This window comes from Micrasema longulum, unplaced genomic scaffold, assembly GCF_059751315.1.
Source record: "Micrasema longulum isolate JH-2025_06_02 unplaced genomic scaffold, ASM5975131v1 h1tg000802l, whole genome shotgun sequence".
Lineage (NCBI taxonomy): Eukaryota > Metazoa > Arthropoda > Insecta > Trichoptera > Brachycentridae > Micrasema > Micrasema longulum.
The window spans coordinates 276,833-301,848 of NW_028277994.1; the positions used below are offsets into that span (position 1 = coordinate 276,833).

Here is a 25,016-nt window from a genome sequence, read left to right on the forward strand (position 1 = left end):
GGGACTCTGCCGTGTGCGAATGTCAGCTTGAAGAGGAAGATCTGAATCATGTTTTCTTTGGATGCCCCATAAATGATTGTTACCCTGAGTTCCTATCTGACCTCTCCAAAATCAGCATCCCATTCCCTACTAATATTTTTACTCTTTTGTCCCCACCCAATATACATAGGTATATTAAAAATTTAATGTAAATATGTAGCTATAAATGGTATTAAGTTGTAAATAAGTTATATATTATGTAAAGTGTATTTAATATTAAATACTAACACAGTAACTTGTATGTATAGTACTAACCATGTGTTAATAATTAAAAAAGTATATCTCAAACTTTACACTGGGTAGAACACCCCAGTTAGGGGTGAAAAAAGCCAATAAAAAACTAAGAAGAAGAAGAAGAAGAAATTTATAATTCTAGGTTAGGTGAGGTTATTTATATTTAAATTTCAAATATGTATAAGGTTTTCTGTCTGTTCGGTTTTCGTTTTCTGTAATTTTTCGCCATGTCAAATTGATATTTTTGTTATATTATGTCATATATATTATGTGTATTACGTAAACCGTGAGCGAATTAATGAATTACACGTCATGTGAGATTAAAAACACCTATTTAAATACAGAATGAGAATATTTTCTGTGGCCGCAGTAGAGAACCAAATATTTATAAGGTTTTCTCGTTCTCTGAATAATTATTCATCTAGTTAAAATGGAGATACCTTATATGAAAATTTTTATTTACTGCCTAACTTTTTTGGCTTATGCATGGACGGGAATGGGAGCCGGCATTCTTCAAAATCTTAAAGATGCAGTTTTAGCGGCAGAGTCTGTATTTGGTGATGTCATGAAAAACGTAATTACCGTTGCTGAGAAATTTCGATCGATGCATGATGTTTTTAATGCTGCCATTGAGGAACATTGCGTGTTTCAGTGTCCTGAAGGTGGAAAAAAAATGCAATAAACAGTTGGTCTTGATTTGGTGTTTTCAGAAAGTTTATCTATTGTTCTTTTTTAGGAGCAAAACCCATAAAAAACAAAAACCATGTCCCTTCTTTTGATGGATGTGGTTCACTTGGAATCCAGATAGCTTCAGAGTATTTGCCGATTGGAGAGATGACTTCATGTTGTAATGATCACGATAGGTGCTATGATACGTGTAACTCAGGAAAAGAGATGTGTGATTTAGAATTTAAGAGATGTTTGTACAACTACTGTGATACTTATAAAAACTCTCTCGGAGGAGATACCTTTGTCAAAGGTGTTGTATTTTTACAATATTACTCACAAATGTACAATTGAAAGACAATTTTCGCTTGAATTTATTTCAATGAATTATTCTATTTTAGGTTGTAAGGGAGCTGCAAAACTTTTGTTCACTGGAACATTAACACTAGGTTGCAAGTCATACCTAGATGCTCAAACAAAGGCTTGTTTTTGTCCCCAGAAAAGTAAATACAAGAAATATACGGGTTCGGGAGATTTATGATCTGATCTTGATATAAATTTACAATAAATGTTTTGGTTTTATTTAAATGTAATATATGAATTTGTAATAACCTATTAACTATCTCACCAGTTTAAACTCTTTCTTGTATGTTTTCATTAGGATATTCAACAAATTTGTTGGATCAAAATAATTATTTACTAGTCAAGTGTACATTTTTGGCTGGAACTTATTTGTGGCGATTTATATTGAGGATTTGATATTAAATTGAAATAAATTAATAATGGGTCTTTTTAAATGTGCATTTCTATATTTTAACAGGTTCATTGCCAATTGGCGTAGAGTTAGGAAGCAGTTTTTAATCCATATCCTGCTCATTTTAAAATTTTCCACAAAATATATACATATTCTTTTGCCTTATTTTACATTTTTTATTATTTTATCTCAGAGCCAATATGATAATAAAACATGTTTGATTTTTTTAAAGACTTAAATATTTTAGGCTGGTGACAGTGACCATGTCAGTAAATATTTTTTTGAATTTTATTTATTTCTTATGTGAGCTTTATATTAAAATTAGTATATAAACGAATATTTACACTTGCTTTAATTACATATCTATTTACATCATCTTACAGTAAACATAACATGTATTGTTAAATTCATTCAAACTCTTTTCATTCTTCATGCATTCAGGCATCTCTTCATACATTTTAAATCCTTTATATTTAGGAATGTTGCACATTGTCCTAGAAATTCCAGCCATTACAAATCAAAATCAATAGAAATTTATATTTACAGTTATTTATTTTTACTTTGATAGAGGGGTGATTTTTATATTCGAGGCAGAAAGAGAATGTCAATTTTTTTTCTTTTATTTATTCAACTTTTTGTACATAATGTTATTTGTACATTGGCGGGCTTATTGCCAAATGGCAATTTCTTCCAACCAATCAATAAAATAAAAGTTTTATTTTTATAATTCAAGTTACAGAACATATTCAATAGAAAAAAAGGTTAAAAAGCTAAAGATATATAAAAATAGAAATAAACGTAATAAATTAACTGCAATCAAAACTATTACTCAATGGGAAAAAGGAAAAAAAGAGGAAAGGAGGAAAGATTAAGGAAGAGAAAGGAGATGTTTCTGCAGACGTGATTTAAACAGAGATAATCTAGTAACATCTTTGATGGTGGATGGGAGATGATTCCACACTCGAGCTGCATGGACACTATATGAGTTAGAGAAGAAAGAGGAATTGTGGATGGGTATTAAGAGAGTGCCTTGAGAATTAGAACAAAGAGGTTAACCATGAACTGACAAGCGTTGAAATTTTTCACGCAGGTGTATAGGAGCGTTAGGACTATGAAGTACATTAAACAGAAGTGAGAGGGAGTGATAGTCTCTCTGCTGTCTAATTTTGAGCCATTTCAGTTGCCTATGATAATCAGAAATATAGTCATATTTCCTAAGACCAAAAATATACCTAATGCATGTATTCTGAAGTCGTTCAAGTTTATCTAGTTGCTCACAGCTTAAATCAGTCATGGAAACATCAGCGTAATCTAGAATGGGTAGTAGTAATGCTTGTACAAGGGTGCATTTAGTATTAATTGGTAAGAATTTTTGCAACCTTCTAAGTGAGTGTAGACTGAAAAATATTTTGCGGCTTCATTCATTAGTATAAGCTCGCCAGCAGAGATGTTCATCTATTTGTACTCCTAGGTTTTTTACGGATTTCCTGTATTGAATATTGGTACCATTGACATTAAGAGGATTAAGTGAAAATACGTCTAGCTTACTAAGCAATCTTTGACTATCCGCAAACATAATTTGTGTTTTAGATGGGTTTATTAGTAAACCATACTCCTTTGTCCATGTTGACACGCAATTTAGTGTTTGTCGCTTCGCTGGTGTTTTCAGGTCTGCAATGAAGATATAGTTGTAAATCATCTGCATAGAGATGATATGAACAATTGAGACAATCTGCTATCGGATTCATAAACAGGGAAAATAGGGATTCCTAAAAAGCTTATAAGTCTCACTAAGATGACAATTTCTAAAACACAATGCTTGGTGGAAGGTTCAAAACAACAAATCAGATCCATTCCAGACGTACACCGGTCTAAGGCAAGGTGATGCACTGGCATACCTATTGTTTAATATTGCTCTTGAAAAATCCATAAGAGATGCAGGAGTAGAAACAACAGGAACTATTTTAAGAAAGACCACCCAGATATTAGCCTATGCAGATGACCTTGACTTAATCTCCAGAACTGTCCCGAGATTAAAAGATGATTTCTTAAAGCTTGAAATGGCTGCAAATGACATGGGTCTTAAAATAAATCCACCTAAGACTAAATATATGTTTGCAAGAAAGTCACAAATAAACTATGTACTACAGGCAATTGACGTTGGGTCACACCACATAGACAATGTCAATTCCTTTAAATTATTAGGTACTGAAATGACTAATGATAACGATTATAGTACCGAGATTAGAGCACGGCTATCGGCAGCAAACATATGTTATTATGGCTTGTTTAAACATCTGGGATCCAAATTGCTCACTAGAAAAACTAAGACCATTATTTACAAAACTCTCCTCAGACCGGTCATTACATATGGTGCCGAATGCTGGGTTATGACCAAAAGAGATGAAAATATGGTATTAGTATTCGAAAGAAAAATATTAATGAAGACATTTGGTGCTGTCAACCAAAACGGAGTGTGGAGGAGACGGTTTAATCGTGAATTAGAGGCACTGTATGGCGAACCCAACATTGCACAATTCATTAAAATAAGAAGATTACAATGGTTTTTTTTATTTTTTTTTTATATGGGAGTTGCTTTATTATTTACCTTGCTTATAATATACAAGGTTTATATTTCAAAAGTGGATTTTTCTGCAATTAAATTTCTTTAAATTGATCTAAACTGTTGGGATCAGGTGGGATATACTAATGTGGGCCAATCAGGAACTTCTCAGCATTTGCTTATGTGGAGAGGAAACCACTCAAAACTCTTCAGGAGAAGCCGGCCTGTTGGCAGTAGTCAACAGGCCTTCCGTTCCACTAGAGGAGTGTTCGGCATTTTCTTCCCTACTTTGGTTTATTTTACCAAGATTACAATGGTTGGGCCATGTGCACAGAATGAATGATAACTGTACCCCAAAAAAGATTCTTTATACCACTCCGGAAAGCAGACGAAGCAGAGGCAGACCAAAATTAAGATGGCTGGATAATGTGGAAAGTGACATTTGACCTGACGAACTGGAGAAGAGCCGCGGGGTGCAGGGACGAATGGAGACAAATTCTGGAGGAGGCCAGGGCCCACAACGGTCTGTAGCGCCACTGATGATGACTTGTCTATAAATATTGTCTCAACATGTTTTGAATGCTGTTTGAATAATGTTTAAATTGAATTTTTATTGCTTAAAAAAAATCATCGAGTTAAAAAATAAATATTTGAAATTTTTGTCACTTGGCCAACATGCTTATGGAATCTTCCTTAGTCTTTAAAAAAAAATTGAAAGTGTGATAATAACATAAATATTTGTTTTATAAATTAAATTTAATAAAATCATTGAAATAAATCTAACGTATTGAATCAGAGCCGGTCCATTCGAATCAGACCCATCAAATTCGGTTAAGCGGGATTGTTGTGTACTGCAATTCCTATTTTGTGAAGAAAATGAGTAGGCAATAGAAGTTCACAACTATTATAAAAAAAACTAAAATCTTCAAACATAAGCTCGGTTGGATGTACAAGTGGTGCATTGAGCCTATCATAGTGTTTAAATCGTTAATAAAATGGCAGCACTGTAACAGCCTGTAGCTACATTGGAAGCAAGTCTCATTTACCCCCAAGTAAAGTGCTGGTGACCATCATGCAGTTAATGTCTTAAAAGATTTTAACATATAATGTATATTACTTTAGCGGGTTGAAACGGTAACAAAGATAGTATTTTATTATTAAATATTGGAAAGGTCATTAAGTCATTAAATACAATTAACTTTTACAAAACCATTTATTTTCGAAGAATACTACAAAACTCACATGAAATTACAGCAAATTACAGCAAATTAAAGACTTGACAAAATTCTAATAAGTAAATTATTGATGATTTGATCTTAATTAATATCAAGGTAACCTAACTCTACCTGCTTTGAAAAGCTTAAAGTAAAAACAAAATATTTTTTGTCACACGAGAAGAATGAGAGTATTTAGCAGAACCATTAAAAATACGACGCGTTTAAAATAAACAAGCTTCTAATCACAATGCCACTTGGGAAAAATCTATTTTCTTACCATGAGATCATTTAACATAATATATGGATGGATTAGAACGATTTCAACACAGTGTATTAAATTTTATACCACATGGCAAGCCTGCTGAAAACGAGATGTTATGTAAAAATTTTAAAAAATAAACATTCAATGAGAATATTCTAGTATGATGGTTATAAATGATATAAATCACTGTAAGATACCATATAAATGTTTCTGTTGGTGTTTTTTTAAATACATTTTTTAGTAGAAAAATTGATATGATTATACATAATAAAAGCAAAAATTAAATTATTTAAAAAATAAACAGAAGATATCACTGCACCCACATACAAAAACAAATGCAAAATTTTCAGATGATCCTATGTAAGAAGCTGTTTGATCTCTTGTTTCTCAGCTGCCTCGAGGTAAGAGAGGCCTTCCGGGGTCGACCCACTCTTTGATGCACCCTATAAAACACTAATTCAATTACCTTGTCGTTTTGGACATAAAACGGGAAAATACATTTGAAAATAAATCTCTTACATTTTTCAAGAGGATTTGCACACAATCGGTGTGCCCCTCCCAAATGGCGGCTAAAAGTACTGAAATTCCATGTTTGTCGTACACCTGAAATTTTTTAATCGGTCATTAGTTAATCGGTTTCTTTTGTAAACCAAATACATGTATCTATTTAATAATGTTCCAAAGAAAGACGGAAGGACATAGTTTTAATGGTCAAATACAGTACAATTTTTATAAGAATGGTCCCATGACATTTGGGTGACAGTGATTTTTTTTTTCATAAAAAAAATCATTCAGTACTTCATGGTTGATAGGATGTGAACATTTTTTTGTTCCAACACTTAATCTATGTCAAGTATCCATAGAATTAAGAATAGTACAGAAACCACATTTGCACATCAAACAGAAGGCGACTAAACTGCTCATAAATGAGTAGGTTTATGTTATGACCCATTAGTTTCTTTGTAGACGTCGCTCAGTACGCAACTCCTGGTTTGAATTCAACTATGCCATGTACAGTTCTTTTAAAGTGTAGAAATACTGCTAGAATCTTAAAAAAACAGGATGATATCACATTTCATGTGTAATTAGCAAACAAATGTTTGAGTTGTAAATGCATTACTTAAAAATTGAATTATTTTTCCATCTGTCAGATTGTCGAAGAAACAAAATATAAATTTTGTTTGTGTTTCCAGGGTAGTAAATTTTTTTACCCTACTTTGCTCATCTAATAAGAGAAGTAATGAAAATTGGGCCTCGGATTAAACAACTCTGTGGTGGACGTTTGACCAACATTATCTTCAAAACATCAAAAATTATTTTACATGATATAAAAATATCCGTTTTATATAAAATAAAATTTGTTTTATATTTTAAGTTTAAAGTTCATTAATTTAATTACTCTTATTAAATGACCCATTAATTATCTACTCTGTTGTGTCAATCAATATTTCCGCATGCACAATAAAATTTTAAGGAAGTTAACAGACTGCTTTTTTTTTTACCTTACATTTGTGTTATAATTATATTTTTTCTCATCGTGCAACATTACGCGGGGACATCACGAATGCGCGCGGCGAAAGTAGGGCATAGTGGGGGAATCATTGGACACAGTCCGTTGTATTCAAATATGATTCTAGGCTCCTTCTGGAGTATTCTTAATTCTATGCAAGTATCATTCAAAATAATTTTATGTTTACATTTAAATCCCTGTTTTATTTTGTATCAAAATTAACAGTAAAATATTTACAATGTTGTTTACGATTTATGTTATTTCGACACATCCTTCGTACAACTGTGTAACTGCCTCATCCACGGTTATACAACTGTTGCATTTTTGAAATCTACACCTTTGAAACTTTAATACCAAATATTAAAAATATATAAAAATGCATTGGAACATGTTTTTTTTTAAACGTATAAATGTTTAACTGCATATGTCTAAAACAAAATCCGATGAATAATTAAGTAAGTGCCAGCTACAGACTATTACGCGGGGGTAATGCGGCGCGGCGCGGGCGACGGAGATCTGCCCGTCGCTCAGTTCTACCTCGGACAGCTAGAGAATGCGAACAGGCTCCGTCAAAAATTTGAAAAAATTTAAAAACATGGGTATACTTATCAAAATAATGAAAATGATCTAATATTAATGTTGTGACAGCGATACATAAACATATACAAGACCGTATTTAATTACGATTTTTTGGTAAAAGCTGTGTGAGTGAACGTTTTAGGGGAAGATATCAAATGAAGTACAGAGTAAAACTATGTAACTAGGCAGACACTCGTGAAACATTTCAATGAATCCCATTGAATTAACCTGTACCAGCGACTTACAGTATTGATGACAGGTTACGTAGCAAAGTATAAGTGTGTATGTGTGATAAAACAAAAACTAGTGATTTCAGAAAGAACATTTATTTTTTATCTTATTAAATAACTTAATTAAGAGCGGTATGCTGAATTTCACAGCTTTACTAAGTAAGAACAGCAAAATATCACGAGTTGATTTTTAAAAATTCTTTAAAACACTCTCCTATAAAATTTTCTTTTTTCAGTTACACAGTTATACGTAGGATGTGTCGATTTATTGACAATGCTCGGTGGAATTTTATTGTAATTATATAATAACTTATATTTAAATACACAAGTTATGCATTAAAAATACTTAGTACACTTCCACATGTTGAAGTTTATAAAGTATTTTAATTTATATATTTATATTTAAATTAAGTTATTATATAATTTTGAATATGCCATAGACGATATTGTGCATACCTACATATGTGTTACTTTTACAAGCCATATATATTTTACCATGAACAGTTTATTTACAGAACTAAAATCAACATTTCGCGGTTTCAATTTGGGAGTCGGAACAACCCTAAGAAGAACTGTCAGGTGACCATTCTTAAGAAAATCGTATTGTAATAAGCAACTAACTTTCTGCTTTGTAACTCACTTGAGAATGTTTTTGAGTAAAGGAATTGCTAAATATTGAATAACAAGAAACTTAATAATACAGTAACTTTAAGAACCCCACCAAAGGGGCAAGGGCTTTCCTATGAAGGTTTAATTTTCTTTATCTTTTTATTTTATGGAGAATTTTGTTTACTTAGTTTTTTTAAATAATCGTAATAACTATCACATTAACTATACTTTTTTACTAACCTTTAGAATCCATTTGAAATATTGTCAGTGAAAGTTAACAGATGGAAAAATTGAAGAAATATGGATGCTAAAACATAGGCAGATCGGTGAATGCTACACTAACCAATTACAAGTCATGAGCCTTTTAAACACCCAGACTTCCCGATTCGATGTTCTCCAAAAACAAGTCCAAAAGACATTGGTAGTGAAACTGCAGTTATTACATGGCACGATGAGATATTGCATCCCTATAAAGTCCAAAAGACATTGGAAACTGCAGTAATTACATAGCAGGATGAGATATTGCATCCCTATAAAGTCCAAATGACATTGGAAACTGCAGTAATTACATGGCAGGATGAGATATTGCATCCCTATGAAGTCCAAAAGACATTGGAAACTGCAGTAATTACATGGCAGAATGAGATATTGCATCCCTATAAAGTCCAAAAGACATTGGAAACTGCAGTAATTACATATTGCATCCCTATAAAGTCCAAAAGACATTGGCAGTGAAACTGCAGTAATTACATGGCAGGATGAGATATTGCATCCCTATAAAGTCCAAAAGACATTGGAAACTGCAGTAATTACATGGCAGGATGAGATATTGCATCCCTATAAAGTCCAAAAGACATTGGTAGCAAAACCGCAGTAATTACATGGCAGGATGAGATATTGTATCCCTATAAAAAAAAACTATCTGCAATAAAAGCATTTTCATCTTTACTTCAAACTATCAATTACGGTATAATCGGAAGAGAAATATTTTGGAAAAAGAAAGTTACGATATGTGTCCATATGAGTGGATCCGGTGAGAAAAAAGTGTCCGCAAACGTGTTTAATATAATTGACAGTATTGTTGATTGGGTATGAAAAGGAAAGTTATTTACGTTTGGGTCCGCTCCTTTATCCAGAAGGTATGTCAGAACATCACCTTGTCCGTAGTCAGCTGCATAGTGTAACGGAACTCTGCCATCGATCAGAGCATTTACATTTATTTTCTGGAAAAATATGCACAAAGTCAGTGGAATCTAGTTGAGGCACAGAACAAATTGATAGCCAAGTTATTCGCCATAAAAACAAGTATTTCTGTTCAATTAAATACTGTAATTTATTGACAATACTGACTAACTATACTGGATTAGCAAAAATTTTAATTTTAATTCTTCGAGGCTAGTCCCAAATGAAATTTTTTTTACTAAATCAGCGTTTTTATGCTGATTAAGAATAAAACAGTTGTAAATTATTTAAAAGTTGAATTGTTTTTTGGGCCAAATTATTAATACAACGCCAACAATGTTACTATTGGCACCAGCAACAAGTAAAGTACATATTAAAAATATTTAGTTGATATGCACTCGAGCATGGCGTTCTCTTCTTCCAATAATTTGACACAACCTTCGAAGTGCCCTTTGAACAATGCTAAAATTATTTTTTTCTAAACCGTTATAATAATGAAATAAGCGTTATACACGGCTGATATTGATATTTATTAAACACTTCCATAAATAAATCCACTTAGTTCACTGGAACTTGAGAGACGATAAACAACAAATAAACTTTCACCTTATTCTCAACGATATTTTTAACTTGTTCAATATCACCATTTTTTATTCCCCAAACTAATTCGCTCATTGTTAATATATTTTTGTAGTATTTTTCACTCTAAAATAGAATTTCGAGGGACCGGCGGATGTGACATCTGTCAAATTATGTGTTGCAACTTGCAATAGACAATAATATTCTAATTCCACTTAACACATAACAAAAAAAAGTATTCCAAGTACTTACTTGCCTACAATACACCTAATGAAATTTATGGATGGCAAAATATATTTTTTTCAGCTCTGCCAAAAAATGTTCGTACTTTACTAATATTTTTTATATGTAAACCTGTAGTCTGTGATGTAAACTTTCTTCTTGGAAATAAACAAAATGTTTGTATCCAAATCGTTTTTTCAAATGCATAATAATACATCATCTCATCAATGATGTATGTATGTAGAATGTATCTCATGGTGTGGGAAGTGGTTAAATTTTGGCTTACATTAAAAAAACAATGTATTTGTATTTCTTTGTGTGCCTATGATTTATCAAAATGTGTAAATTTTGGGGGGCGTTTTCAATAAGTTGTAATAACTCGGTAACTCACTGTTAATCAAAATGAGAATCTACTTGTGGTAGAGTGGGATTCAAACCTTTGATCCATGAGCCTACAACTTTATCCACGGGACCACTACCATGCTTGAGGTCGTACAATTCAACAAAGTTGACTTAAAATTATTTATGACCCAGCCCTATTTTAAAATGTTTTTTTTAAAATTTATTTTATTTACACCTGGTCAAAACATACATTGCATGAATGACCTTACTATACTTGATCTGTGTTTTCAACTCAATGTTTACTATGGTAAATATAATGTAAATAAAAAGCAATCGAGTGGAGATAAGTCAGACTTGTAGTATAGTAGTTGGCGCATATGACTTTCATTTTTGAGGTCCCGGGTTTGTATTCAATTCTGGCAAGGTCGACATATATTTTTTAATTGTTTTACACTAATGAGGGAGGGTCCGATGTCATGTAGAACGCTCGCTGGCAGAGTAAGGGTTTGAATTGTTCATCTCTGTTAAGCTTAGACTGTATCCCGTCTGCGTAATCCATAAGTGTGAAAGCACTACAATAAATTACATGAATCATAAACGTATGAACACTGAAATATTTCACAGCCTCTGTGGTGGTGTTCGGAATCTTCTCTACCCCCTAGAGAGTGATTAATTCGAAGATTTTTCTTTGCTTCATATAATGGCCACCTTGATGACTAAACATTGAACATCAAATGGTGTCTAAAACTGCTTCAAAAACAGAAATAAAACTAATACTGTTTGGTCAATTCAACCTAATTAAGTGTTTTGGGTAATGCTTTAGGTCGCAATAATGTTCTAAATGAAAATTATCATGTTTAAATTTATTTCAACAGAGAAGGAAAACATTTTTGAGAAGGGAATATGGAAGTCTAGGCATTTACAGGGTTTATGACCTGTCATTGGCTGGTTTAAGTGGCCACTTTACACACTGTGTAACATTCACCATTCTGCCCTTGTTTGAACATCCACATTTCCTCAACTCTTCCATCTGTTGACTTTCAATGACAGGTCTTAAGCCCTGTAAATGCCTTGACTTCCATATTCCCTTCTCAAAAATGTTTTCCCCCTCTGTTGAAGTAAATTTAATATGAATAACTCCCTAGGGAGAAAATCCAGCCAGTCTGCAAGTATTTGGACATACTCAAATATTATTGAAAATCATCATGTTTGATTTCATGATTTTACGCGTTCATATTTATTGATGTTTAATCATCAGTGTGGCTATATATGAAGCAAAAGTTAGTCGCACGGAAAAAATAAATATCCCCAAATTAACCACTCTGGGGATAGAGAAAATTCATAATTATTGCATCCCTGCGGTGCTATTCTAAACTGCTCTCGCGGCCGTAGAAAACACTTTTATCTCGTGTGTTTTGTATGAAGACACTCGAGATAAAAGCTTTTTCTACATCCGCGAGAGCGTTTGGAATAGCAGCCCAGGACTCAAGCTTTTATTTTATCACAAGAACATTAAGTACTACATTTAATCACCTCTCGCCTTTATTGACGATGTCCCCCTTTTTTTTATTATTCATTTATATATTTCACAGTTTCAAAATGTAGAGTTTCTTTGTTTCAGGTCCCGAATAGCTAGGAAATTCCTGTGTTTAGGAAGGACTTTCTTTTTTACATGTGTTTTTTTTATTTCATTAAATGATGCTAAATAAATTAAAATAATAATAAACACATAAAAAAATTTCAAATAAATAAAAATTAGAAAATATATTATCATCAATTAGAAAATAACACATTAATGTAAATTAGAAAATATATTATTAATAATTAGAAAATAATACATTAATGTTAATTGGTAAACAAACCGATAATAATAAAAATTAAAGCATAAATATAAATTAGAAAATATACCATTAATAGTTAAGAAATGAAACATAATTATTATAAATTAGAAAACATACCGATAATAATAAAAATTGAGGAACAAATATAAATTTGAGAATATACCATTTATGATTAAAAAATTAAACCTACGTGTAAATATTAGTAATAATAAGAAAATTTAAAGAAATGTAAATGAATAAGCAGAAAAAGTAAAAATTACACATAAATGAAAACAATAAGGAGATATTTGGCAATTAAAAGAAACACAAATTTTAGTCATGAAAATAGTTTACACGATGAAAAAAGGTCTACCCCTTATCCACTTGCTCACCTCTTTCTTATAAACATTGTTACTGACAGATACCTTTATGTCAGGTTCCACCATGTTAAAAACCCTAGAGCCCAATACTGGAAAATGCCTCTGAAAAAGGCAGTTCTACTTTTAGGTACCCCAAAGTTTACGCTCATTACATATCTTGTTTTAATATTTTGTTGTGTTCTATTTTTTATTAAAGGCCAGAAATTTGTTAGAACTTCCCTAACATAAAGCAGTCTGACAGTTAGTAAATTTGTTGTTTCAAATAGAGTATGAGGGGTAGGCGGATGGCAGTTTTAGCATTATTTTCAGTATTGTTTTTTGGAGAACGGTCAATGTATTTAATATTTTTACAGTGTGATACTGGACCCCCCTCACCCCTCTTGCCACCCCGTAGACATAGACTCGCGTCTGCTAACACTGTCTTCCCACATACCAAATATTAGTTTAATTATTGTAACATCTAGTTTTGTGCTTGATTTTAAGAAGTAAATTCCACTTACCATTCTTTCCCTCGATGATCATGTTTCCATATCTGTACTTAAGACAACTACAACTATCCATATAAATGATAACACCTTAGATAATTGAAATAACCACCCTACTTCAGGTTCCATCACTGATTAATTTGTTTGTTTTTGTATAGATTCGATAATGAAACCGTCAACAATATTCTGTATGTACTATTAGTTTTAGTGAGGCGAGGACGACCAAGGAAGACTTAAATCTGGTCATGTCAAAAGCAGACAGAACCGAAGGGCATGTATGACAAGATGTATAAATGTTGAAGCTAGGAATGTATGCCAGGATAGACGTGTGGCAGTCCATTCTCTCTGCCTACCCCTACGGAGGAATGGTGTGATGGTAGTAGCAGTAGTACAAATCTTCTAATACTAAGTCAGGTTATACACTTATCTATCTTAGGATGACCATGAAAAATTTATGTTTTTTCTGTTTGTTATTTTTAAATAATCATGTAACTTCTTATTTTCCTTGTTCTGTAAATCTTCTTGTACTAAGGCGGGTTATGCACTTATTTGATTTGTTTTGGGAATACCGTGTAGAATGTATGTTTTTTCTGTTAATTTTTTAATAATCATGTAACTATAGTAGGGCCAATTGAATAGGTCACATTTGACACTTCATCAAAATTCAACAACATAACCTTGTAAGGGTAATAAAATATTATTTATTTTTTCAACTTTAGAATTGCTTAACTTTTTTCAATTGTGATTACATATTTATTGTAATAACGACAAAAGAAGGTAATTTTACGATTTACTTTCACTAAAAAACCATTCTAAACATAATAAACTTTTTCTGTTCTAAACGTCGTTACAATGTTGCATCAGTGAACCCTTTTTCTTTTTAAACACTAGGGATATTAAGCTAGAGTTTCCTAGGACAGCGGTGCCCGTATCTTAACGGCCGTAGTGAACGGTGATGCGGTAGGCAGCCGTCGTAGCGGTGAATAGAGTGGTTTTATTTTTTAACGGTGTTATCAACACCATTTTTATAGGAAACCACTCTCTAGTCACCGTTACGACGGCTGTCAACCGCATCACTGTTCACTACGGCCATTAAAATACGGACACCGCTGTCCTAGGAAACCCTAGCTTTACCCAGAAAAATCAAATGTTGATAATTTTGTTAAATTATGTACTTATCTTATTTTGTTCCTTAAATTTACGATAGAAAGTAATAATGGGACAGGGATTTGACTTATGGTTTTAAAAATAAAATTACAGTACCATAAGTACTTTTTCATAGTAACTGAATTCAATTCACATATATTATGTTTAAAGTCCGAATCGATTCATTAACTTTAATCGATGTTTTTAAGCAGGTCACCTCACTATGAAGCTAAAATCGACAAATGTCAAATGTGACCTATTAAATTGGCCCTACTATAGTGTAACTTCTTATTTTCCATGTTCTGTAAATCTTTTAGTACTAAGGCAATTCAAAAACTTATTTCATTTATCAAAAATATAATTTAAAATTGATTACCTTTATATTTGTTAATTTTTAAAAATAATCATGTAACTATGCAAATACTTATTTTCTATATTCTGTTAATCTTATAAGACTAAGGCAAAAAGCGGTACCGCAACTCAATACCTTTTTCATTTTCTTCTAATAGCTATCACTATAATGTAAATTTCTGCATTTCAAATGGGAACATGCATGTGTTTTGAGCTAAAACCTTGTATAAATAAGCTGGGTAATATCGATAAAGAGGGGAGTGGGAAAAAAAAGTAGCAGTAGTACTATTAGTTTTATAACACCAGTCGATGGAAGGAGCTCTCCCGAAACTGTAATAGTGTTCTTGTAAAATAATAATGGTTAGGTTAGGATTTAGGTAGTGATTTTATTGAACATATTAAATATTTTAACAATGATAGAGTATTTTTTAAAGGATATATGGAAGTCTAGGCATTTTCAGGGTTTACATTAACATTTTTTTTGCACCACAACAGGCCAGGCGGCCTAATTACAGTGGTGAATTTCACAGAGCACCCAGGCTTGAGAAAAATCACATTTTAATTTTTGTGTTCTCACTGGGAATCGAACCCGGAACCTTCCGTGCGTGAGTCAAGCGTCTTGACCACTACACCACGGAGGCCGCTACCTGTCATCGGCTGATTAGAGTAACCACTTTACACACTGCAACATTTACCATTCTGACTATGCCTGAGCATCCATATTTCTTCTATAATTTAGTAAATCTCGCCTATATCAACAAACGTCTGATACACATATTTTGTAAGTTAAATTATATGATGGTACATATAATTTTATGCGCAATTTTGGATCTATGAGACCATTGTAGGAAATCAAGTAAAGTCGGTCTTATTGGACTTGAAATCAAGTCAAGTAATGAAAGAAAACATTGTGTAAACTTTGTGTAGATTTTTTTATTAAATTTTGGAAAAGAACAATACACTTGCTAACTTTAAGGAATTAACTTCAATGTGAACGTCAGTTTCTAGGTCACTTACTTCAAAAATTAAACAATCCAGAATTGTTTTTTGTACTGCACCAAAAGTCTTCGTAATTAACATGCGGACTAATGAGGTAGTTATTTTTTTTTTCCCAGTTTTAGTTTTTACTTGTTACATCACAATTTCATCCTGATTTTAGAAAATCTATGAATTTTTTCTACTATGGAAAAATGGGAGTTCTTGATTGGCGAATTTATGATGACATAAGCACGTTTGTTTAAAACATGTTGAATTGTTTTTATCATACATTTTAGAAAAGTTTTCCTTAGCAATTAATGTTTGTATTGTTATTAGGTTTACATTAAAATATAATTTAATGTAGCACTAAACTTCCTCATTTATATTTATTTATTAATATCAAATTAAACAATTCATTACTGCCTTTATTAAGAAATTCATGTTAACAACATTTTTTTCTGACCTTAATGACCCCAACTAGACTTTTAATGATTACAATAATTTATATGCGAGGGAAAGTCAAAAATTATCTTCATTAATAACATTTGTTATAATAAATAAATAAGAGTTGGTACAACTATAAATATTTAAAATGCCATTTGGTTGGATTGCATTTCGGAAGCTTTTCACATACATTAATGTGCAGATAGTAGTGTAAAAATGGCTTCCCCACTAACTGAAAATCTAATTCTCAGATGGAATACGCGAGCTGGACGTGAAGAAAGCGGTGTAAATGTGGATTGGCTAACTGAAAATCTCCTTCTTGGAAGAAATACGCAAGCTGGACTGGACAAGCAGAAAGCGGTGCAAATGTGGCTTCGCGGCTAGTTAAAAAACTCCTTCTTGGAAGGAATACACGAGCTGGACTTATTGCCAAAGAAAGAGACACCATTGAATAACAATGTAAATATTGAACCACTATTTTTTGTGTAAATTGTAGAACTTACAATATGTTAATTTTTGCCTCACCCTCAACTTACATTAATTTTTTAACTAAATAACTTAATAAGGTAAACAATTATTCATCAATATGAATATTGCTAAAATAAGAAAAATCAATGTCTGTACTATTTCAACGCATTCATTTACATAAAAATAATCTATTTTGGATATTTTAAAAAAATACATTTTTCACAAAGTGAAAATAGATTTAGTTGTAGAAGCTGGCTTGTATAAATCTTTATGCAGTTGAAACACAAGAGAGCCCCTAGCTGATAATTTAAATTTTTCCTTTAGTTTCTTTCCAATTTCCATAACAGCTGCTGTCTTGGAAGCATCTCTTAACCAAATAGCTGAAAACATAAAATAATTTGTGAAAAAATATTGTTTCAATCTAATATTTAAAAGTACCGTGGTGTAATTCTAAATGAATTTGAATATAGTGCACTATAATAGAGCCATGCTTGTATTAAATATTAATAATGGGAGTGTAATTAAATAGAAGCAAAAACAAGGAATGCTATATACAGATAACTAAGCAGAGATGGAGAAACTCTTTAATAAATAAATATGGATGTATGGGCATTTATAAGGCTTAGGACATAAGATGTTTCTTTATTTTGATCATTTACATTTGTTTGGCAGTTGAAATTACGGCAAATTACAAATGAAAAACAATTTAGTTCACAATGAGTTTTTAAAAAGTATATGAAGAAAACAAGGATACTCAAACTTGATGGAGTAAAATCGGTTATTTAGAAAAAGAACAAATCGATTAATCAAAAAAGATCAACTCACCAACTTTATCTTGCCTTGGTCTAATATTTACTACAGCTCCATTGACATCATCAGGATTATCAAATACTTCGCCAATTAGACATAAACACTGAAATGAGATATGGAGAAATTAAAAGTATGAATGTGTGGTAATTAACAAAAAAATAGTAGTAAGAAACATATGAACAACATAATACTATAGTCAATATATCAAGTAAACTAAATAATTCTCTGAAAAATACCTATATCTTTTTTGTAATAAACTTTATCAAAGTATCCTATTTTGATGATTTTAGTATGTCCAGTAATGAATATTCCCTAAGGGTTTCTTCAACCTAGCTGAATGAATTTCGTTATTATGGCGGAAACATGTACAGTATAACTCCAATTATCCGGATCTGAATGAGTGCCAGATTTGATTTCTTTTGAAATAATACAGCGAATTGGAATGACAACAACATCCAGACTAATTGAGAAAAAAATATTTTTTGTTTTTTTTCTTCTTGCAACTGGCAGGAATCGAACCCGCGACGCCAGTTTCACAGTTAGCCGTCTAACCAACTGCGCCACGGAGCCTGTCAAGCAAAGTTAATTGGACGTTCATTAAAATTATTAACATCTTCTTTATTTTTTCTAACGATTTGAATATTTGGCAATCCGGATGACTGAAATTCAAAAACAGAGTTCTACTGTATTTGAAAAAATAATTTAACTATGTATTTATTTAGTCTTTTCCTGATTGTTCCTTCAATCTGAAACGTACCCCTTGTTCCTTTTCCGAGAATCTGTAGTCTGAATGTGAAACACTGAACGCATGTTAGCAGATGTATTTTAGGTACTTATAATTTGGTGTAAAGCTTTGGCCAGATTTAAAATATTTAGTTTAGTTTATTTTTAAGCTTTAACTAAGGAACAGTAGTGTTCTGAAATCGGTCAGCATCATCAATTAAATTGAGCAATTTTACACAAAATAAATAAGTACATAGTTAAATTAATTAACAATGTTTTAAGTTTGTCCAAATTTTTGTAGACAAGGACTGGATTCAAGTCCCTAAGGGGTTGTTAATATTAACATAATACAACAGAGATAAAGAACATTTTAGAGAAGGGAATAAGAAGTCTAGGCATCTAGACGTCAACAAATTGAAGGAATACAGATGTTCAAATATGGGCAGAATAGTGAATGTTACAGTGTGTAAAGTGGCCACTTAAACCAGCCAATGACAGGTCATAAGCCCTGTGGATGCCTAGACATATATTCCCTTCTCTAAAATGTTCTTTATCTCTGTTGTATTATGTTCAATTATTTAACTCGTGAAATAAAAAATTGTACTTATTTTTTGTTAATTAGTCAACTGAAAGGTCATCACCACGAAGAAGACGATATAATAAGGCAATACTTACAGCATCCAGCCAAACTCTGTCCACATCTGTGGAGCGATTTCTCTTTTCCAAAGAAACTAGCCAACGCCCCCCGAGGTTATTAGCAGGGTGCTCCCACATGGGCTGTATACCAGCCTTAAATATAGAATAGTCACATCCTAATTTGAGTTCGGACGCTTGCTTTATATGATTAAAGATACTGAAAATGTTAAGAACCCACGTTAATGTCAATTTAATGAGTATGTGTAAAAACAATAAAAATAATACTACTGTACATTCACCATAATAATACTGGAAATAAAAAATAACATAACGTAACCAAAATATACCAATAATAACATTCTCACACCTATTCGTGACTTATACCATCATATTTTTTTATAAAAAACACAAATAGAACAAAAATAAGCAACGTTGGAGGACAATGTAAATACATTTTGAAAAGAAAAAATCAAGAAATTTTTATGCAAAAAGAGAACGTGAACCCCAGAAATATTTTTAATTGTTTTTCAAACCTTCATACGGTGAATAGAGAAATGACAACCAGTTTTATTATTATGTACAGATGTATTTAGAATATCAGTGAAGTCATGTTACTTTTTAAATAATTACTGAAAAATGTTTTGTTGACGAGCTGTATTACATACACAAAAAATAACAATCAAACCAAATGCTCACTACTAGAAGCATTATTACTACCCATTCTAGATTACGCTGATGTTTCCATGACTTATTTAAGCTGTAAACTGCTTGATAGACGACTTCAGAATACATGCATTAGATTTATATTTGGTCTTGGAAAATATGACAGCCAAGAGACTCCATTTACTGTACTTCATAGTCCTAACTCTCTAATACACCTTCGTGAAATTTTTTAAAGTTTATCAGTTCATGGTTTACCTCTTTCCTTATAAACCACCCTTATAATTCCCAACTACAATGTGTCCATGCGGCTCGACCGTGGAATTATCTCCCACTCACTATCAAAAATGTTTCAACAGAAGCTTTAATCACACCTGAAGAAACATCTCCATTCTCTTCCTTAATCTTTCCTCTCCCTTTATTCCGTTTTTACCACTGAAGACTAGTATAGACATTAATTTATTTATATATACATATTGCTAGTTCTATTGTTTTATTTTTCTGGCATACATTTTGAAACTAAAATTGTATAAATATGGGCAAACTAGGTTACAACACTCACGAAAGTAGTGAGATCTCGGATGTAATGAGAGTAAGTAAAGTGGACATTTTGGTTTATGGTTTTCTCCATACATTTATTCACTTTTATGACAAGCTACTTCTCGAACATACCGAACAAAAATATTGTCAACTATTATTGCGCAAGAACTCTTTTATCATTTAAAACATCATTTTCGATATAAGAATCTAAGTAATAAAATTTAAACGTGCGACAAATTTAAAGGACCGATACGGCTGGGCCTCGGGATCGGATTACGTTTATGACTATGTAAATGTCTAAGTATCTAATTGGTGTTTTATGGTTAAATTGCATGTAAAACATCCAAGCTTTGAAAACTCAGTAAGTATCTCGGCTCGGTACCTCATTACAATTTACAACTTCTTTCATAGTTTACGAATGACATCATTTCGGAGTTTTCTCTGTTTTTTTTATGTCCTATGGTCAATGCATAGTAAACATTGTGAGTGGGTGCTGCCAGATCAGTAAAAAAACTAACCCTCAAATCATAAAAATGTCTACTTACAAGAGTTAGTGTCTCTCAATTTGTAAAAAAAGTGGCAATTATTAGTAGCGCGAAAAATGTTGAAGTGTGTAAAAAGTATTCTTTATCTTTCATCCACGGTGTCAACATGGTGGAAATTTTTATTTTTCTGTATTTGAAAAAAACATCACGCACACAAAAAAATTTACAAAGTGGTGTGTTTGTGAGCATTTATTATAATTTTCCTTAACAGTTTAAAAAAATATATCTGTATGAATTACGTATAAAATTTATTAGTTTACTTAGTTACAATAGTTACTTAGGTAACGATCAAATTAAGTCGGTCCCATCTTCCTCGTAGTAATCAAGTTCAACGGAAACACCTTTTACTTTATTGGCTGGTTAGAAGAAATTGGCATTTGGCAATAAGCCCGCCAATATACAATAATAAATGTACAAAAGTTAAATTTAAAAAATACATATTAGTATCTCTAGTTACCTCCAAAAATCTTCAACTGTATCAAAATATGTAATTTCCTTCTGTAAATCTTCCCAGCTAGCGCCCTTAATAGGTTCAAGATACCAAAGTTTCCAAGCATTTTGTAAAGGGTGCTTGATTAAAAATTCAGGAGCAATTTCTGCCCCTTCTTCTTTAAGTGGCGCATCAGAGGATAGAGGCTGAAATGATATATTTACAAATTGTAACAATTTACATAAATACATTAACACGCCATTCAGGGATGAAGATAAACAATGAACTAGGAATGAGTAAGACAATACTTATTTCATCCCAAAAACATACATTTCAAAGCTCTCATATTAAATATATCAAATCATGAGGAAAAGTAATAACTGTCCTCAGATTACCATTTCAATGTATAAGTTATGTTTTACGGAGATCGGTGTAAATCGTACACTATTTTTAGTATGCATCACTAGCCTAAAAACTAAATGTCAAATTGGTGATAAGGATTTAGCGCCCCGGTGGAAGCTTGATATGTAGCTTCGTAGCTTGTAAGTAATAATAATGATTTATAATTAAGGTATTAAAACAAGCACTCCCTTGAAAAAATATCAACGTAAAAAAATATTCATAGCGACGTGGGTATGAAACCAGCATGCCAATTTAAGGATTTTAAAGTCAATATGGCATCCGAAAAACAGGTATTGAAAGTTTAACGGGGTTATTGAATATGATTTTAGCAAATAGATTTTAGAAATTTTAGTTACCTGAACATCTTCAGCCCTTGCTACTTCCATCATTTGTTGCGATATTTTAACCAACGACGTTTAAGTTTATTGGGAAACCGTGGGCCCGCAATTAACAGGTCGATTATATATATGTATGTCGCCAGTCGCCAGTTGCCGTTGCTCACGTCCACTCCATAGATTATATTAGATCGATCTTCGATCACTGTTCACTGCGGTTCTCTATGGGTCGTTAAGTTTCTCTTTTCGTATCTATGTCTTTTAGGGATGGGTATTTTTAATCGTCATAAAAAATATTTACAAAACAACGGTAGTTGAAGTATTCCCGGAAAAAAATTGCATTAGCAATTAACGTATTAACGTAAAAAAAAAAACAGAGTAAAAGTATTATTTGGTAAAAAATAAAATAAATTGTTAATACTGAAAAAATTACTACCCGTTCCAAAAGTTGACATGTGCATTTTTATAATATTGGTATTTACTCAAAAAATACTAAAATATGCATGTTTTACCATAGTTAAATATCAATGCATAGAATTATAATATACAGAAAAAATGTAGATTCATCTTTGAATACACCGGACTGTGTCCAAAAAACCGTCGATTGCCCCCCATTTTGCCTCCATTTTCACCGCGCGCTTGCGTAAAGACACCGCGTAATGTTTCCAGATCGCAAATAATATTATCACAAAAAAATGGTTTATTTAAAAAAAACAATTTGTTAATTTCTCTCAAATTTTATTGTACGCGCGGAAACATTGATTGACATAACAAAGTAGATAAGTAAAGGGTCATTTAATGAAAGTAATTGAACTTTGAACTTAAAAAATAAAACGAATTTATTTTACATACAGCGGATATTTTTATGTCATGTTAAATCATATTTGATGCCATTATGTTTCAAAGATAATGTCGATCAAATGTCCGCCGCGGCGTTGTTTAATCCGAGAAGGCCAATTTTCGTTAGTTCTCTCGTTAGATGAGCAAAGTAGCGTAAAAAATTTGACTACCCTGGCAACACTAAAAAAATGTCTATTTCGTTTTCTTTGACAATTTGACAGATGGCAAAATAATTAAATTCTTAAGTAATACGATTTGTGAATTTGTTACTTACACATGAAATGTGACCCCATCCTGTTTTTTTTTATCCCAGCAGTATTTCTACACTTTAAAACGACACAGCACGGCATAGTTGAATTTAAATCAAGAGTTGCGTACTGAGCGACGTCTACAAAGGAACTAATCGTCAACACGTAAAACTGCGCATTTATGAGTAGTTTAGTCGCCTTCAGTTTAATGCGCGTGTGCGGTTTCTGGACTATTCTTAATACCATATATCAATCATAGAATTAGAATAGTCCTTAGAATAGAATAGAATTAGAAACCGCATATGCATATCAAACTGAATCCGACTAAACTAGTTTGCGATCTTTTACATTCAAATTATCGCCTAGTAAATATTTTTCACACAGGTAGCAATCAGGTTTCATTTTGTATTGTACCTTGTATCTAATCAACTAAAAGCTCAATAATTTTTATTCATCCTAAATATTGAAAAAAAATCTTGATAAGCTGGAGGTATTAGAAATCTGAATCACTTTTTTTTGACGGAGAGAAAAAATATTTTATTTTTTATAACTTTTCCAATGATTTAACTCAAATTATTTTCTGTACAAACTACTTGTTGATACATTCTGTTTTTAATTTTTTGTGTACTTTTTTGTGTGTTTTTTGTGTTCTTTGTTATGATTTGTTGTAATATTTGTATTTTGTAAAAAAAAATATCTGACTATTTTTTGTTTCTCATTATTCATTATATTAAGTTCCTTCAAAATGTTTTGTTTATAATTTTTCTCATCTTTCTTATTTTATATACGAAATGAAAACATTGTTATTATTCCCTTGGTCTTTATTGTATATAATTAAAAATTCTTATTATTATAAGATTAATTTTGCTTTGTGTTTTGTTAAGATCTTTTAATTAATAAGTTTTACCAATTTGTAATTTACTGTAAGAATATTGTTTATGATAAATAAGCACTATCAGGCTTTTAGCGGTTTTTTTTCTGATAGTACCTGTTTCAATTTATTTTGAAATTGTATAAAGGGCCTACAACATCACAGCGACTTACTGGCATGGTATTGTTTGGGCGAACTAAATGGACCCCCATGTCTTGTCACAGGCAAGCATGTGCAAACCTAAGTCCTCGACATTCATCCTGGTGCCTGGTGATGATGCGTATTTGTTGAATGTTTTTGTTTATTGCTTGTATAAATGTGCAAACTGCAAGTACAATAATTAAAAACTATAATACCTATTTTATTTTCAAAACATTTCTTAAATATAGTTTCGGTAAGTCCGAAGGCACAGATTGGCAAGGCCTTCCCGCGTAGGCGGGAAGGCTTTCAACTTGTAGAAAAAGAAGCTGCCTATATTTTAGGCATAGTGTACCTCCATTATTTTTAATAGATTTGTTAAGCTAGTCGTATTTTTTTATATTTTATGAAAATAGTATGGCTAAAGAATATTTTTCACAATAAATCATGAAAAAGGTATATTTTCAAATTTATTTTTTATCAACAAGGTTCCACCTAAAATTTAAAGTATCATGTTTAAACACACTCAGAAATAAAACAAAGATTTAAAAATGAATTTGTTAAGTTAATCACCACTAAGTTTTTTTTGAGAAAAAACGCTTTAAATTGTTTATATTTTGTGAGGTAATGTTATAAATTGTTTATATTTTGTGAGGTAACAATACCTCAGAACTATGCTCTGACCTTTTGATTTTATGTGTCATTTTTCTTATTACGGTTGGAATATTTTTTACTTTTGATCTTTCATGAGGCTGGCAACAACTTATGCAACTCAATT

General features: G+C 31.8%; 3 protein-coding genes and 1 long non-coding RNA gene across 4 annotated transcripts; 2 read left to right on the plus strand and 2 right to left on the minus strand.

Moving 5' to 3' along the window:
- The first annotated feature begins 418 nt into the window (after positions 1–418).
- On the plus strand, positions 419–1,736 carry GXIVsPLA2 (phospholipase A2 group XII). Its single transcript, XM_088230656.1, has 3 exons — positions 419–935; positions 1,010–1,252; positions 1,341–1,736. The coding sequence occupies exons 1-3, from the start codon at positions 704–706 to the stop codon at positions 1,478–1,480; spliced, it is 615 nt and encodes a 204-aa protein (XP_088086782.1). The 5' UTR covers positions 419–703; the 3' UTR covers positions 1,481–1,736.
- Positions 1,737–5,450: 3,714 nt separating this feature from the next.
- On the minus strand, positions 5,451–10,644 carry LOC148278967 (myotrophin). Its single transcript, XM_088230658.1, has 4 exons — positions 10,452–10,644; positions 9,776–9,886; positions 6,255–6,338; positions 5,451–6,178 (listed from the first exon to the last, which is right to left on the minus strand). Exons 1-4 carry the CDS (start codon positions 10,518–10,520, stop codon positions 6,092–6,094), a joined length of 351 nt encoding a protein of 116 aa, XP_088086784.1. The 5' UTR covers positions 10,521–10,644; the 3' UTR covers positions 5,451–6,091.
- Positions 10,645–11,284: 640 nt separating this feature from the next.
- Positions 11,285–17,400, plus strand: LOC148278968 (uncharacterized). Its single transcript, XR_015823018.1, has 2 exons — positions 11,285–11,486; positions 13,876–17,400. It is a non-coding gene; the product is annotated as an uncharacterized LOC148278968 (long non-coding RNA).
- Positions 16,084–22,306, minus strand: eIF4E1 (eukaryotic translation initiation factor 4E1). The gene is made up of 5 exons (XM_088230659.1): positions 22,163–22,306; positions 21,432–21,610; positions 19,269–19,446; positions 17,886–17,973; positions 16,084–17,440 (listed from the first exon to the last, which is right to left on the minus strand). Exons 1-5 carry the CDS (start codon positions 22,193–22,195, stop codon positions 17,280–17,282), a joined length of 639 nt encoding a protein of 212 aa, XP_088086785.1. The 5' UTR covers positions 22,196–22,306; the 3' UTR covers positions 16,084–17,279.
- Positions 22,307–25,016: the final 2,710 nt, after the last annotated feature.